The 17,658-nt window shown below is 32.8% G+C and overlaps 1 protein-coding gene and 1 pseudogene across 2 annotated transcripts; both read right to left on the reverse strand.

Moving 5' to 3' along the window:
- Positions 1-1,941: 1,941 nt before the first annotated feature.
- LOC146917904 (uncharacterized) lies at positions 1,942-5,196 on the reverse strand. Of its 2 annotated transcripts, XM_085716666.1 has the most exons (3): positions 4,803-5,193; positions 3,044-4,633; positions 1,942-2,406 (listed from the first exon to the last, which is right to left on the reverse strand). In XM_085716666.1, exon 2 carries the CDS (start codon positions 4,538-4,540, stop codon positions 3,152-3,154), a length of 1,389 nt encoding a protein of 462 aa, XP_085572792.1. In that variant the 5' UTR covers positions 4,541-4,633; positions 4,803-5,193; the 3' UTR covers positions 1,942-2,406; positions 3,044-3,151. The 2 variants fall into 2 exon arrangements, with proteins under 2 accessions (XP_085572792.1, XP_085572791.1); XM_085716665.1 differs by having other exon boundaries at positions 3,044-5,196.
- Positions 5,197-9,712: 4,516 nt separating this feature from the next.
- On the reverse strand, positions 9,713-11,452 carry LOC146917905 (uncharacterized; annotated as a pseudogene).
- Positions 11,453-17,658: the final 6,206 nt, after the last annotated feature.

Genomic DNA, 17,658 nt, shown 5'->3' on the forward strand with positions numbered 1-17,658 from the left:
TTTCAATGTCTTATTGATTTATTAGAGAATTTTAGAAAATGTAATTTATATGTTTGAATAATTATGTTCATATTTCTAGTGGAGTCATTAGTTATATATTTATATTTCTTTAAGTTTGCTTTAAATTTATATATTTTTACATTGTTTATGTGAAGATTTTAATTAATATTTATTTTTAAAAAATATTGACGGGTCAACCCGCCGGTCTGCCATAAAACGGGGCAGAGCGAGATTTTCAACCTTATTTCTCTTGTTGGCCCGCCCCGCTCCGCCCCTTTTTAGGCGGGTTATTGACGGGCGGGGTGGAACATAGCGGATTAACCCTTTTTGCCATCCCTAAGAGTATACTAGTGAAAAAAATAATAAATGATGCATTTGTATTCTAAAGGGACAATTATTTTAAGAAATGTAAAAAATGCTAAAGTAACACATTTATGTACAATTTCTTAAATTAGAATTTCTAATTGCTAGTTTTTTTTGGGTCAAGTAGCCTACTTGATAGAGCTCACACAATTTAATTGCTAATTACATTTTAGTAAAAAAAAATTGCTAATTACATTAACATTTGACAATTATAAAATAAAGATAAACAAAAGCTTATGAGTATCAAATGTTCAACAAAAAAATCCAGTCTTGTTATAATGCATGCTACATTACAAAGACTCATTAGTGCTTCACCCACTGTCTAATACATATTGTTGCCTCTTTGTACCACATTTCCCCACCAAATCCTATCCGTAGGTTCACCTCTAGTTGTATCCCTTCATTAAACAGTCCAATCCAATCCATAAGGACTTCTCCAAAAGTAATTAATAATCAAACATTAAATTGTAAAATATAAAATGTAAACTAAGCATCTTACTTTTTGAAATGGAAGTTCAAATCTTTAAACATAGATAGTTAATGTACTATGTACCAACTCTTATTTTCTTAAAATGCAATCTAATGACACACATTTTTGTTACGATGATAGAGCCATACAATGTTGCTGCTTTTGTACAAGTTCGATTATAGGTTTCCAGTTCCATCGCAACCAAAATTTAAGCTTATAATAACTAATTAACTACCAAATTATGTTACAAGTAACAAACAAAATCGGTTTTTTGTTTCTAACTATCTAAAAATCTCAATAAATAGGCCTTCATACTTCATAGCATCCCATCTTCTGTTACAACAAACAAACTCTGAATATTCCTTCTTCACCACTTTCTCTCTTTCTAACCGACCATGTCATTAAAAGAAGAACAAAAATAATTGATCTACAGTTTCATAGCTCGCCGCATCGCAAGAGACTTCATCCCGGATCTTCCTCACCCTTCTTCGCTTAATGTTTTTACTGTTAGTCCAAACAACATCTTAAGTTGTACATCTGGTGCACTTACTTTCACTTACCTCATTCAAGACCCATATGGTATCTCGCTGAACTCTTCCCTTTTGTCTACTTTTATTTGATGGTTCTATTTTTAAATTTTTTAATAACTTGATTGGTTTAGAGTTCGGAATTGACTTAAATATGTGGCATATTTTAGTTTATTGTGTTGTTTCTCTTTCGTCCGTTGAATTTTAGCATCCAACTATAATAAAATTTGCTGTTCAAAAAAAAAAAAAAGTATGCAGTAGCAGACATTGAATCTGCTTAAATTATTTTTCCTGCATAACTAAAAAACATGTTGTCTGAATTATGAAATATTTTGGTTTACCAAAACAAAATTTAAATTAACCATACAAGACATTTTTCTTAAATGGTATGCAATCGAACCCTTTTAGCTAAATAAGCTTATAAAAATCTAGGTTAGTCTTTTTTAAATTTTTTTAATCTAATCCCTCGAGATAGTTACTAGGAAAGGTTAACTATTGTGTTGCAAAGTTAGTGGATCCATTGCAACGGAAAGGAGAAGAGGTACTCTTATAAAGGAAGAACAGAAGAGAGTGAAAGTTGAGTTGAGAGATACCAAAAATTTATGAAAAATACTAACCTCTAACATTATAACAAATCAGTAACAAGCATATAATTAAGCATTCTGATATTTACTTTCTAATATTAACAATAAGCCTATTCTTATCTCCATTGTAAAGCTTCATTCTTCAAATTTCTGATTCATTTTCTTTTGGAAATCATGCATCCTTTTCTTTTTTTTTTTTCTTTCAAATTTTCTTCAATTTAAACCATCATGGTCATTGAACTATTAGGTTTATCCGTCATCAAACATCTGCAAGTAGCTTCACACGCATAAACGTCCTCCATCTTCTTTTTACTAGCTTCATATGTTTTTGTCATTCTGTTATGAAGGTGTTCTATTCTGAGTTCTTTGAAACCTGTATCGTCTTGTGGTATGTCATTCTCTAATAAAGCCCTTGTGAGGTCCTTCCACATTTTGCGAGCATTGAAGTGTCACAAACCGCTTCCTTCAGAAGAAAAATCAAATTAAGTTTGCAAGTGAGAGATGATTCATCTGTGGATCATTCATTTCCATGTATAGTGAGTGTATGTGACAAATAAATTTTCAGTAGGAAATACAGAAACAAATGAACAAGTTATATTTCTAATGAGGTTTCCATTTTAATCTATACATTGATGTCCACTTGATCTCAATATAATATGCCTTTCAAATTTCTATTGGGTGTTAATGAATTAACAAGCACAATATTGAGATAAAATAACTGCATAGAATGCTTTGTAGATATTTCCACACCACATAGTTGACATTTTCATCTATTCTTGGTAGGATTTCTAATTCACTTATGTGCTAACCAATGTGAAAGACTCTCAAATAGTCAAATCCCTGTCATTATTGAGTAGCTGTTAACTGATATTTCAGACTCATTGGAACACTGTTTCTTCAATATTATCATTGAAGGGTATCCCTCACGTTGGAACTCACCAATCTATCATTTTGTTTAGTATAAAAACACTTAACAATGAAACAACAATAACAAAAGCATTCTTTCCCACTAGGCGAAGCAGCAACATAAATGAAATGATAAATAATGTCGAAACAAAAATTCAAAATAATAACAATGTAGAAGTCAAGAAAAATCTTACCTAGTTCTGATCTTACAATAGACCTCTCGCAATCATTTCACGAAGAAGTCTCTTCACCTTATCATTTTCATTTTTATCAAACAAAAAAAATCCTACCTAGTTCTGATCTTACAATAGACCTCTCGCAATCATTTCATGAAGAAGTCTCTTCGCCTTATCATTTTCATTTTTATCAAACAAAGAACGTATAATTATTTCGTAAGTCGCAGCATTTGGATTGCAATTATTGTCCTTCATTTTTGATAGCATAGCCAAGGCTTCATCAAACAAACCATTGTAACAAAACCCTTGGATCATAATGGTATATGTATACACATCAAGATTGTAGCCTTTGACCAAAATAACTTCAAAAACTTTTCGGGCATCCTCTAGTCTTCCACCTTTACACAATCCATCAATTAGAATAGTGTATGTGTAAATATTCGGTAGAATACCCCGATCTTTCAATTTTGATAATAATGCGATTGCCTTGTCAAGATGATGGCTTTTGCATAGAGCATCCAATATAGAACTGTAAGTAATTATATTTGGTGGTTGACCCATATCATGCATCTCATCGACTAGCTTTAAAGCATAAGAGATTTTCCCCGATTTACACAAACCATCAATAAGGGAACTGTAAGTTACCACATTGGGAATAATGTTTTTGCAATGCATTTCTTCAAAGAGATACATGGCTTCATCCATCATTTTAATCTTACAAAATCCATTAATCAAGATACTGTAACTGTTAATATCAGGATTCACTGCTCCCTGAGCCATAGTGTTGAATATACTCTTAGCCTTATTCAATTCTTTAACAAGGCAATATCCATCCATTAAAGAGTTATAAGTAACAACGTCAGGTTTAATGCCTTGTTTCATCATCATAGCTAACACATTTTTAGCTTCTTTCATCTTTCCTTCTTTGCAAAACTCATCAACCAATATATTAAAAGTATACACATCTGGGTTGATGTTTTCCAATATCATTTTATTAAACAAATCAATTGCATCTTTAATTCTACCAACAATGCAAAAACCATTAATTAAAGCACTATAAGTGACAACATTAGGAGAAATTCTCTTTGCAACCATTTCAAAGTATAATTCAAAAGCATCATTAACATGTTTATCTTTACACATACTATCAATAATCGCAGTGTACATTACCACATTAGGCTGAACCAATTTTCCATCAACTCGTCGGAGCAATTCAAGGGCTGCTCTTGTTTCACCAACTTTACTCAACCCATTAATCAAGGTTCCATAACTAACATGGTTCAATTGAAATCCAAGCGCTACCACCTTATCATGAAAGTGTAATGCTTGATGGATCTGACCTTTGAGACAGTGACCCTTGATGAGTGTAGTCAATGTTATGATATCTGGCTCGTAACCGTTTTTGAGAATCTTTGTCAATACAGAAAAAGCAAAAGGGATAAGACCCAATTGACAGAAACAATTGATAAAGATGTTGCAACTGACAAAGTCAGGTTTGATTCCCCTAAATTCCATTTGTTGAGAAAGGGAAACAACAATGTGGTAATGTTTGGATTTGACGAGGGAACCTAAAATCTTACCGAATTTGAAGGTGGGTGGAGTGGGATTCTGACGGAGCAAGTGATTGAACATGGAAACAGCATCATCGACATCATTGGTTGAAGTTGAAGAAGAGGAGAAGGAAAATGAAGGAATGAAATAGAAATGAGTGTTGTTCAGAAATTGAAAAGGATGAATTTTTTTGGGAAGAAAAAGAGAAACAGGAACAACATAGTACCTCAGAAACATTTTGTTGAAGAAGCAGAAGAATGAAACATTGTTGTGACGTTGAATTTATGAAGAAGAAGGAAACATTGCTAGTTCTTCATCTGCTAAGTTTTAGGATGTCTTGATCTCAGTTTGTGGTCTCTCTTTTTGTCGGATGGAATCACGGGAAACAAACATTGCGGACCAAAATTTGACACATGACAACTTCCTTTTAAAAAATAAAATTAGATTAAATTAGACTCCCCTTTCCTAAAATATCATTTTATCAATGATTCTCAACAATAATTTAAATACTAACAAAATACATTTTCTCAGTAAATCTGGGAATAAAATTTTCATCCTTATATTCTCAAGAAAATTATTCCGAGATTATATTTTGTAAACCTAAAACAATCACTCCCTAAAAAAAGCTTGAATTATGCTCTCCCTCTTCTCTTATGTTAAAATATACATTTCCCTCCCTTAAAAAGGAAAATTTATGCTCCTCCCCGATATGAGATTTTGATTATGCTTTATTTTACACAATATATAAATTCACTCTTTTTGTGTATTCATGAAAGAAAAAAACGTGGATATGGTCTCTGTAAGGTAAAATTAATCCAATATTTAAATTCACTCTTTTTTTTTTTATAATACATACTAGCGGAAAGACGAGCGTCTGTCTCTGCTCTTTCTACTGCGCTAACACATGTGATTATTTTATTATGTTTGTTTGTATAATTTTTGATTAAATTTTTTAAATATTATGGAAATTATTGATATATTGATTTATAAACAATATATTGTCAAGGCATATAACAAAATTATTTTTGAACTCAACATATTTTAGTTTGCCTGCATATAAAATTAAGGTAAAATAATGATCATTTATTGTTTATTCTAATAGTAATTAGTAACATCATAACATAAACATGTGTGTTGTGTAAAAGAAAAATCATAAATAAATGTATAAATGACATCTTGGAATGCCTGGTCCATTTGAAAGACATTCAGCTCTGGTACAACGGAGGAATGCCTAAAAATGATCTGAATACGTTCATATTGCCTCGTAACACGCTCTAGAAAGGGGCGATAAATCATCTTGCGCCTGCACTATATCTACATAGAATACCAACAGATTTCATCGAATGGGTGCGTTTGACGATAGTTGTCATAGGGGTTGAAGGTCACGCCGTCCTGCTCTAGACAATCATAGAAGATCATGTAATTGTCCACGGTATAGTTGGACTCGATATAATATGAATATCCCTAGGAAAATTCTCCATACCCCAAACCAAAAGCAAAAAACAAATCATTCAAGTATTAGAAACACAAACTATTTAGCCACTAGAGACAAAGAGTTACATGCCTGAAATTGTTTAGCCACCAGATAGTAAGTAAAGGCTTTATTTGTCGTTGCTTTCGTATTCAATATCTTTTGAATTTCATTTAGTGTTTTCTAATTCATGTAGTTGGCAATTCTTTATAAACAACTGAGGATGTGTTAAAACAAGTCAAATCAATCATATCTGGACTATACAAATTATCATCCGGATAACACAAATTTGTTTAAGGATGAATACATTAAGACTAATGTTGTGAGTGAGACAAAAGTAGTTATCTAATAAAAAATTAGTAAATCCAAATAATGATACTAGTTATGGTCTAGTTTTTGAGCATTTGTAAAATCTATGAAACCATCTCCAATAGTAATAATGATGCTTGCACAGTTATTTTAGCCACCATGTGTGAAATTTTCCATTAGATATTAAATTCTTCACAAGGTCAAGATATGATAATATTCTTTTAGTTCTCTTTATCTCCACTATGAAACTTACATTTGTAGGGAAAGTCCAAATAACCTTTTCTTTTGTGGCGGCTGGGGAGTTGGCGTAGGTGCCTTACAAGTTACAATATAATTAATCATCATTGCAATTCAAGTTTTAAAGAACTTCATTGCAAAAATTGATACATTGGAGTATGAAGAATCAGGGAATGAGTTTATAAATCTGACATTTGAAGTTGCAATCAGTTTACATGCTTCTTCACCTATGACAACAAAAGGATGGCCACATAATTTTTTAATGAATAGTAGTTTGGAATTGATAAAACATGAGTGTACTTATAGTTTTTTTCTAGATAAATTTTAATAAGTTAACAGTATATTAATTTCAAGGGGTAACCTTGGCGCAACTGGTAAAGTTACTGTCATGTTATTGGAAGGTCACGGGTTCAAATCCAGAAAACAACCTCTTGTGTAAAAAATAGGGTAAGACTGCGTAGGTAAGACTGCGTACAATACAATACACCAAAATGGTGGGACTACCAAAGTTGCGAACTTTGTATGCTTTCATATATAGATAGTTAATCACATATTACTCCTCACCTTTTTGGATAAAATTCTGCAAAACACAAACAGCTATAGCTATATCCTTCTTAATCTGAAAAGATTAGGAATCTAGTTTTCTACAACGTTAAATGACCTCAAGATAGGATTCCTCACAAAGTGTTGCCTGTGATTGAACAACCTGGCAGGAAGTCTAGAAAACATAAGAGTCCTAATGGAAAAGGTTCTGGTGGCTTTACAAGTAGTGAGCACATCCAAACTCGATCCAAAAAGGGTGTAATTAAAAGCAATCCCAAATATGTTTGAGTCTTGGGATGTTTCATTTTACCATTTGCCTTTTGATTAGATTGCATTTGTCTTGATTGTTTCCCCTCCCTCCTGGTTGGTTTGGGAGGGTTCTGTTTGTTTTGTGTTTTGGATTTTTCTTGTATGAGGTTCAGGCATCACCTGACTTTTATATTGAATTTTTAGCTTTATCAAAAAAAGGTAATTGACTAGTAGTATACTCATAAGGCTGGTATCGAACCCCTTGAAAAGGAGCAATAAATTCCTCTGTATTCAAGTGTCCTATTAATGTCATGTGTAGCAACTAATGCTATCAATAAAAAATAATGAATTCAATACCGAAGAAATAAAGCTATCGAACCTCGAAGAATATGTGGGAAATTCTGGTCTGGGTCATCAAGGACTGCCCTTAACAACCGCAATTCTGTGACAGAACCTTCCCAACCAAGATAAATGGATATAAACTGCATTGTTATTGCGAAATCAAGATTGATCTTTGGCTGGAAGTGGAACATGTGCAGTAATTTGCAATATCATCAATTACTCCTATACAATGCTGAAAAGTTCGAAGGGAGAGGGAAAACGTTAGTAAAGTAGAATAACTAGTGATGAATCGGAAAAGCAACTTAATAGATCAAAATGGGCATGAAAGAGCTCAAAGATCATTTGGACAATTGGCCCTTGAAACAAGGGTAAATTTCTAGAGAGCTATAACAATAGTATCCAGCAGCAGCTGCAACAAGTTCAATCTCATCGAATTTTAAGTCTCTGCAAAGATATACTTCAAAACCACGAAAGGTACAAGAGAATATGACTCTCTGATCTGATATACCTAGTTGATAAAAAGCATTCCAATTCCAGTCATGCATAAAACGAAGTTTCAAAACAAAGAGCTTTGTTAGCATTTAAAAAAAATTCAAAACGATGAGTTCAGTTACATAGGCTTTAAGAACAAAATCAAATTAGTTATAGAAACTAACAACATTCCTTTGCAATATAGTTAACTGTACAAAAGTACGGGACCATTTGTAACATAAAATAAAAAGGACGATTTCTCAAACAATTCAACTGGAGGAAACACTAAATTTTCCCATATCCAGACCAAACTTGAAGACGCAGGTAAGGATTACATTTTCTCTGGAAGAAACGGGTAAAAAGGCCATAAGCTTGTTTGCTTTCACATTAAATGACACAAGGGTATGCTTTAGGAAATGACTCTGTCTGCAATGCAACACAAGTGGGAAAAGATGGAGTCACTCGTCCTCTAAAAGTATACTCTCTCGAATATGCATCAGGATGTCCAGATGCATCCTCACGAATGATGCCCTAACTAGTTGTGCAGTAGTTTCCGTTCATATATGTTGGAAGTTTAACAACATGCCTCAAATTCTTCACTTTTAAGCACAATGCGCATGCTATACTACAATAAGTCTATGACTTCACAACACGAGTATCGAAACATAGATTTCAATTAGCTTTAACCAACATACAATCATTCCAAGAATCAAAGTTAACATGAAATCAACAATTATGCCGAAAATAGAGTCATGCTTCCTACAAGCATGCAATTTCTAGATTCTAAACAGTATTCCTAGTGACCAAACAATTTCAAGGCCAGACCTTAGTTAATCATTTTTAGCTTACTTCAATTAAATGTCAAGCTTGTCTCTGTTGTTTACAACTCAAGTTTTAGCATTTCAGCCTTAAGTTTAACCTTCTAAAATAGTTAAGATCTAAGATTAGAATATGTACAAGTATAACTAAGATAAAACAAATGAATTTACTTGTTTTGTGCCGATTCAATTTAGAAGCCATTAGATAGGCTCGGCAAGTCAAATCTTAATCACCCTGTTTTCCTACTAAGAAATTTGGTCAAGTACAATGCTGTAAAATTATAATTATGCAGCTAAACAGATTCTGCGGGGACAACTATATTTCATGACCTTCCTAGCTCTCAATACTTATTTCAAGGCATATTTAAGTTGATTATGAAGCTGTAATGCGGCAATAGATACTCATTACGCAGCAATTTTATTTAGCTAAACGAGCACACCAAGTCCTTCTTACCCATATGCTGGCTATCAAATCATTTGTTAAGGCAACCCTTCCATCGAATTTAGTCTATATAACAGTTCACATCATTCAAAGTTTCACTCGAGATAAAGGTATACTAACATCCAAATCTGCAGATAAGAGGCTGCACAACTTTCATAATTGATTAAAGGAACTCTCAATGATGTAAGACAATATCACATAGAGAAATCGAAATGGAAGATATACGAGAAGTATAAAGGCTTTTGTAAACACAGTTGACAAAAACAATAAAAAAGTTTCTTTTCCACTAGCAGAGGCAAGTACATAAAATGAAATGATGCTATCAAATAGTTTCAGTCTTACAATAGGCCTCTCGTAATCATTTCACGAATAAGTTACTCCGCATTATCATTTTCATCTTTATCAAACAAAGAACAGATGATTAATTCATAAGTAACGGTGTTTGGAATGCAACCATTTTCTTCCATTTTTGACAGAAAATCCAATGATTCATCAAACAAGCCATGGCTAAAAAACCCTTGAATCATAGCAGTATATATATTGACATCTAGAATGTAGCCTTTGACCATCAACAAGTGTTGTGTATGTACACATATCTGGCTGAATTCCTTCATCTTTCATCTTCCTTTAACAACACAATTGCCTTGTCAACCCGATGGTTTTTGCATAAAGCATCCAATATAGAATTGTAAGTAATGATATCAGGTGGTACACCTCTATCATGCATCTCATCGACTAGCTTCAAAGCATAAGAGATTTTCCCCGATTTACACAAACCATCAATAAGGGAATTGTAAGTTACCACATCAGGAATAATGTTTTTGCAATGCATTTCTTTAAAGAGATTAATGGCTTCATCGACCTTTTTAATCTTACAAAACCCGTTAATCATGATACTGTAGCTCCGAACATTAGCAGTCACTCCCCTACGACACATAGTGTTGAATATATGTTTAGCCTTATTGACTTCTTTAACTAGGCAATATCTATCCATTAAAGAGTTATAAGTAACAACATCAGGTTTAATGCCTTGTTTCATCATCATAGCTAACACATTTTTAGCTTCTTTCACTCTTCCTTCCTTACAAAATGCATCAACCAATATATTAAAGATATACACATCCGGGTTGATGTTTTGCGATGTCATTTTATTGAACAAACCAATTGCATCTTTCAATTTACCAACAATGCAAAAGCCACTAATTAAAGCACCGTAAGTGAAAACATCAGAGGAAATTCTCTTAGAAACCATTTCAGAATATAAACCAAAAGCTCCATTAACAAGTTTAACTTTGCACATGCTATCAATAATGGTGTTGTACATTACCACATCAGGTTGCACCAATTTCCCATCAACTCGTCTCAACAATTGTAAAGCAGCTCTTGTTTGTCCAGCTTTACATAACCCATTAATCAAGGTCCCATAACTAACTAGGTTAAAACGAAATCCAAGCGCTGCCAGCTTGTCATGAAAGTGCAATGCTTGATGAATTTGACCTTTGAGACAGAGACACTTGATGAGTGTATTCAAAGTTATGGCATCCGGGTGATATCCCTTTTTGAGAATGTTAGCAAATACAGAAAAAGAAAGAGAGTTTTGACCCAATTGAGAAAAACAATTAATCAAGATGCTCAAAGTGACCAAGTTTGAAGCAATTCCTTTTAATTCCATCTGACGATGAAGTGAAATAGCAGTGTGGTGGTAACAATGATCTTAACAAGAGAACCTAAGATCTTGCCAAATTGAAAGATGGATGGTTTAGGATTCTTCTGATGGAGCAATCGATTGAACGAGGAAACTAGATTGTGTTCGTCATCTTGGTGATGATGTAATTGAGAGTATGACTTCATTGAAATGAGAAAGCTGCAACGGATGAATTTAGGGTTTGAAAATTGAAAATGAGAAACAGAGAAAGGAACAAACCGAATCATCATATTGTGAATGAATCTTGTTTGAAAGAGAAGATACAGTTTACACTTTACAGCCGCCACTGAGGTTTTACAATTGTTGAGAGCACAACAATTCGTTGCAAGTGTTTAAATCTCACTTATTCAATGTTTACACGCTCAAATCAAATGTCACAGTTTGGGTTTTTAAACGGTCGTAGTTTAAAAAAAAAACTAGTTAGTTCAAATTTACTTCATTTTTTGAAAACCAAAAATAAAAAATACATGTTTTTTTTTTTGAAGAAGAATAAAAAATACATGTTGATAAACAAAATGACAAGAGTCATCGAAAACTCACACATCTAACTATATGAGTAGAGGTTTGAAACTCAATCACGATATTTGGTCTAACAATTTCGACATTTTTGCTATTTGAACTAGGACTTATGGACAATCAACTTGGGTCTTTGAGAGGAATGTTATTTGAACAACTATTTTTTGGGACAATCAAAATATACAATATATATATATATATATATATATATATATATATATATATATATATATATATGAGGCAGGATCCGTTGACACCAGGTGTAAGTCTAAAGACTTACACCAAATCTCAACCATTAAATCCAATTAATCTAACGGTTCAAATTATACATGTCAAAAATAGGGTGAGACTACTTTCCTTTCCGTGTACTGTAGCTCCTACGACAGTCTCACCTGCATCGCATCTTCTCCATCTTTGTCCTTCAATACGTAACAGTAACACATCTTAATTTTTTATAATCTCCCAATTTCATAATCTGTTTAGATATCGATGGTAAATCATGGTCTTGAAAACCATGTATTGATAACTAAAGTAATTTAAATTCCTTGATAAATCATGGTCTTAATCGAAAGCTTCAATTTTATATTGTAATTCACGTTCGTTTTATCAACCCACCGTTTTGGCTGTTTTCTGTTCTTGCAAAATTAAGGATCACAATCAAAGCATCACACATTGATCTCTAGTAATGGAACATATGCATCGAAATATGAAGCTGAGTTGTGTCTGATGGAAGATCTCAAGTAATTAGAAAGAATGATTTCAAGCGCGACAAGGGAAGGGAGAGAAGATCGTATGTGTCTCACTTTTGACCCCTTTCAATTTAATAGATGGAAGCCGTTGGATTAATTTAATTTAATGGTTAAGATTTGGTGTAAGTCTAATAACTTACACCTGGTGTCAACGGATCCTGACTCATATATATATAGGGGTTTGGCAGAAAAAAATAGTTACAATTGTTACAAAAGTTGTCACAAAATAGTTGTTCAAATATCATTTTCAGTCTTTAATGTGAGCAATGTTACAAGAGAAACTTCATTTGTTTTATAACGAGCGAATAGGCATTTTGGTCTTCAAGTTTGTAACGACCAATCAATTTCATTCCCAAATTTTGAGAAATAGCAAATTAGTCCCTGGATTTTATAAATGTCATTTGATTTCGTCCCTCCGTCAAGTTGGTTCACTAATGGTGCTTACATAGGGCTTTAACCGCTCACGTGGTGTACCAAGTCATATGCCACATAGACAGAGACTATTTGATATAAAGTGAACAAATTCAAGGACGAAATTGATTGAAATTAAAATAAACATTGTCTTCTTCAAGACCAATTCTATAATGGCTCTTTCTTCCCCAATTATATAAACTTCAAACCCTAATTTTTCAATCTACCGTTTAGTATCTGAAATCCCCAAAATTCCTTGCATAAAACTTGTTAAAATTGAATCTAAAATGACGGGAGGTGGTCGTATGGGCAAAAATTGATGGAGAAGGTTCAAACTATGGTTAGGCAATGAAGAAATTTGGAGGGTCAGGTTGATGGGCAAAAGTTGATTGTTTTGAAAGTGAGTTAGATTGATTAAGTATTTGATAAGAATAATATGCTTGTTTGAATTTCTTAACATCCTATTGTATCGTATTAGGCGTGTGTAATATCCTTTGTGGCTAGAGGTTGAAGATGAATTTGTTATGACTGTGATATTATTGAAATCAAATCAGTCCCTAAATTACTGTGAAAACATCAAATCGATCCCAATATCATATGCAAAACTATCAAAGAAATCCCTTGAATTATATATTTAGTTATCAATTTGATCATCTGTGCATAAATGTCCAGAATCATAAAATAAGTTGCTAAAAGTTCAATAACTTCATGGTTTGTAATCTCCATGTATATAACAGCATATTATTGCAATCTCTAGTTGATTTTTCAATTAACATTCATCATCACACTTTATCTTTGGAATTGTACTCCATTACTCAATTAAAGTAAAGAGTGATAAGATTATTTCTGACTGTTACAAAGGAAAGTTGTTGTCCAATATACTTGATATTGTATAGGAAGTTACATGATGTTGTACAAGGAATCGAAGGTAATTTCTCAACAACAACAACAATACCACTTAACACTATCTTTCTGATGTTGCTGCCATTTTCTCGACACTCTTCTATCATAGCTTAATCAAAATATTCATTCAATTCAATTAGCTCAACAATGCTTTCATTGTGTTTCTTAATCCATTCAATTCAATTTAATCCATGGACATTCTCAATGATCCAAGCTTCAAAACCATTCCTTTCCCATTTTTCTACAACCCAAAAAAAAAAAAAAAAACTCTACCCATCAAACCCTAACACCCCATTTCACCCGAACACTTTCTTTCTTCCTATATTTACTATTTATCAAGATTCATCTGGTGGTGTTAAGAGGGTTTTGGTTGATGAAGACGAGAATTTGAGAAGATTTAGGGTTCATAGAGGTGGAATGAAATGAGAAAATGGTGAGAAGGGTAAAATGGGAAAATAAAATTCAAAAGTTAAACATTTTCTTTCAATTCGGTCCTTGTACACGTGTGAAACATTTTCTTTCAATTTGGTCATTGTACACGTGAAACACATGTGAACTGTAAAATTAATTGTATTTTATTATCATAATTAATTGTATTAGATTCTGGCATGTGGCAAAAAGTTGTGACTTGTGTTTATTTTCTAAAAGGGATTGACATGGCTAAAGTTCAAGTTCAAAGTTAGTGAATCCGCTGCAAGAGAAATATGAGAAGCAAAAGAGGGTGAAAATTGAGTTGTAAGTACAAAAAATATTAAGATACTACTAATCTCAAATGTAATAACAATAAGCATAAACTTAAACTTAATAATATAGTATCTTTCTTCAGATTTCTCACTCATTTTTTCGCAAATCATGCATCCTTTTTTCCTTTTTCCCAATTGTCTTTGTTTTGATTCATCATGTCCAATTGAAGAATTTGTTTGGTTTATCTGTTATCAGATTTCTAAGAGGTGGTTAACAAACAGAAACCCCCCCCCCCCCCCCCCCCTCCATCTCCTCTTTACCATATTATCATTGTCATTGTGTCATGAAGGTGTAATTCATAGGCAGGACAAGTGATCAATACAGTAAGGATGCAAAAGGTCAAAATATGGTTAACTCACTTGAGCAATCACAGGTGCTACAATTACAAATAATAAGGGATGGACACTCAGATTGGATTTAGCAAGCAAACAAACACAATAAATCCTCTCCAATAAGAGCTTCACCCTAGGCTCATTTGTCCCAGCAACTTTCAAATAGAATACACAAATAATTGCTGCGGAAATATAGAAAAACAAAGTATTACACAAATGTGCTGCAAATATATATAGAAAACCATAGCATTGTATACATAAATATGCTACAAATTTACTTAAAAGGGATTATTGTTGCTGGCACATGAACAGAGTTCTTGTTGCCCATATCAGATTCAATTTACTCTCTTTTACATCCCCTTTGAAGCAGTAACATATATAGATTGTCTATCAATGACATGTGTATTAGGCTCATAACTGGTTTTGTGTTGTTGCAGCAACAAGACTCCCACGGCCGTTTGAAGAGACTCAAAATTATTGAATCATCCACAAACCAAAACGAAAAGAATTCAACTTTTTCTCTCCTTTTTCCGGAAAAAAAAAATCGACTTTCTTTCTCAACAACTGCTAGGTAATTATATCATCAACACGCATGATCCCTTTAATATCAACACAGAAACTCAGATCAACTTTCTCATTTTGACAGAAATTCAAGCTTAATATCAATCATAAAACTAATATCATCCATGCAATTTACACACCTGTTATAAGTGGAATATCTATCTTACAATCACAATAATATGATTTAAGAAATAGTGGCCAGTAACAGCATGAAGCAAAAAGAATAAGATACTAACTACAACATAAATAATCTGTTGTCATTTTATTTTGATACTTCTAATTCATAAAAGTAAATGGTCCCGAAGGAATCCTGGAAGTGTGAACCTCAGGAGTCAGGACAAACAAAATTTTAGCCTACAAAATTTACAACAACATTCGATAAAAAATTTGCTTTTTCTTTCATTGGTCAATGTTTCTTCTTTAAAATGTCGCCTCATGTGCAAGTGTATCAGCATTTCACCTTACTCTTTTCTCCTCTCCGCTCTTTTTTTTTTCGTGGTTTGTGCTAGTGGCTCTTAATTTTACAAAAAGCAGAAACAGGTGCAGCAAAACATAAATATAAACTATTGTGCTTGCCTTCTTAACACTAGCATTGGGGTAGCCTCTGCCACGAATGTAATGCTTGTGATGTTCTTACAAATGTTGATAACTATAAGGTAGCAAGCTACATGAAGTTTTGCATATATGCAGCAGAAATAGCCTGCAACACAGAACCATAAGGTCTACTTCCTTTCATCTTCATAAAGTTGCTGACTATATTCACTACACTTTAAGTTTTTCGAAACATAATTTGAGGTCCTTGCACTAGCAGGGTTTATTCACATAAAAACAGAGAGATAAGCTATAAAACCATGTTAAAGCTTCCTCTAAACCTGATGATTACTCTAAAATATGGAAAACAAAAATTAGAACCAAAAGAGAAACTTCGTTTACCATGGGAGACGAAGTTTTGTTTATTTTTTACATGCAATTAGAAGTTTCTTTTGCCACGGATTATTCAAAAATACACCTCATTATCATGTTTATTTCAAAATAAAGAAATTATATCTAGACGTTCATGGATTGATGAAATTATATACAGTCACATATCATAGTAGACAAATAATAGCTATATTTCAATAAATGGACACCTTTGCTTCAACATCTACAGTGAATGAGCTCTCTGTGAAACCTGGAAATAAAGATTTTAAAATTGAACATGACCTTTATCTGTCGAATATATCTAAAGATCAGTCTATTTTTATAATAAAAGATACAGGTTATTGAAGACAATGCAACCTCAAGAGAAGAATGCACTTTTAGAAGAATATACATGTTTTCTAACCTTTTTCAATAAACCATGAACCCTGAAGTAAAATCTTGTGCAACAAGGATCCAGCTGTCTCCGCATGCAACAATCTACAATTTCTAGATTAAAATGTATAATATGAAGTCATACATCAAGTACGTCAAAATGCACTGTTATTACAACAACAACCAAGCCTTATCCCACCAAGTGACCTTAGTAACTCATTTTTAGCTTACTTTAATTAAGTGTCAAGCATGTGTCTATTGTTTACAACTCAGGTTTTAGCGTTTCAGCCTTAAGTTTAGCATTCTAAAATAATTAAACGTCGTAAGATTATAATTATGTAGAAGAACAAGTATAACTAAGATAAATTAAATGACGTTACTTATTTTGTGCCAATTCAATTTAGAAGCCATAAGATAGGCTCAGCAAGCCAAATCTTAATCACCCTGTTTTCCTACAACTGATACTTCTTCTTAAGTTCAATTATGATTAAGAAATTCTATCTCAACACTGAAAAATTAGAATTATGCAGCAAAAGAGATTCTATGGGGACAACAATATTTCAAGATCCTTCTAGCACTCAGTACTTCTTTCAAGGCCTATTTAAGTTGACTATGAAGCTGAAATGGGGCCTTAGATACTCACTATGCAGCAATTTAATTTAGCTAAACGAGCACACTAAGTCCATCTTCCCCATATGTTCGCTATAAAATCATTTGTTAAGGCAACCGTTCCTTCAAAATTAGTCTATAAAACAGTTTGGATCATTCAAAGTTTCACTCAAGATAAATAAATAAATGTAATTCAAAGCAGAAAGGTATACTAAAATCCAAATATACAGATAAGAGGGTGCACAACTTTCACAATTGATTGATGGAACTCTCAATGAGGTAATATAATATAATATAATATAATATAATATAGAAAAACTGAAATGGAAGAATATACGAGAAGTATAAAGGTTTTGCTAAACATAGTTAACAAAAAC

Source organism: Medicago sativa, chromosome 6 (genome assembly GCF_051527215.1).
Source record: "Medicago sativa cultivar Bolivia chromosome 6, Bolivia_mono, whole genome shotgun sequence".
Lineage (NCBI taxonomy): Eukaryota > Viridiplantae > Streptophyta > Magnoliopsida > Fabales > Fabaceae > Medicago > Medicago sativa.

Bases quoted from the DNA above. Each gene is read 5' to 3' on its own strand.
- LOC146917904 (XM_085716665.1), bottom strand. From the start codon at position 4,813: ATGTTTCTGAGGTACTATGTTGTTCCTGTTTCTCTTTTTCTTCCCAAA.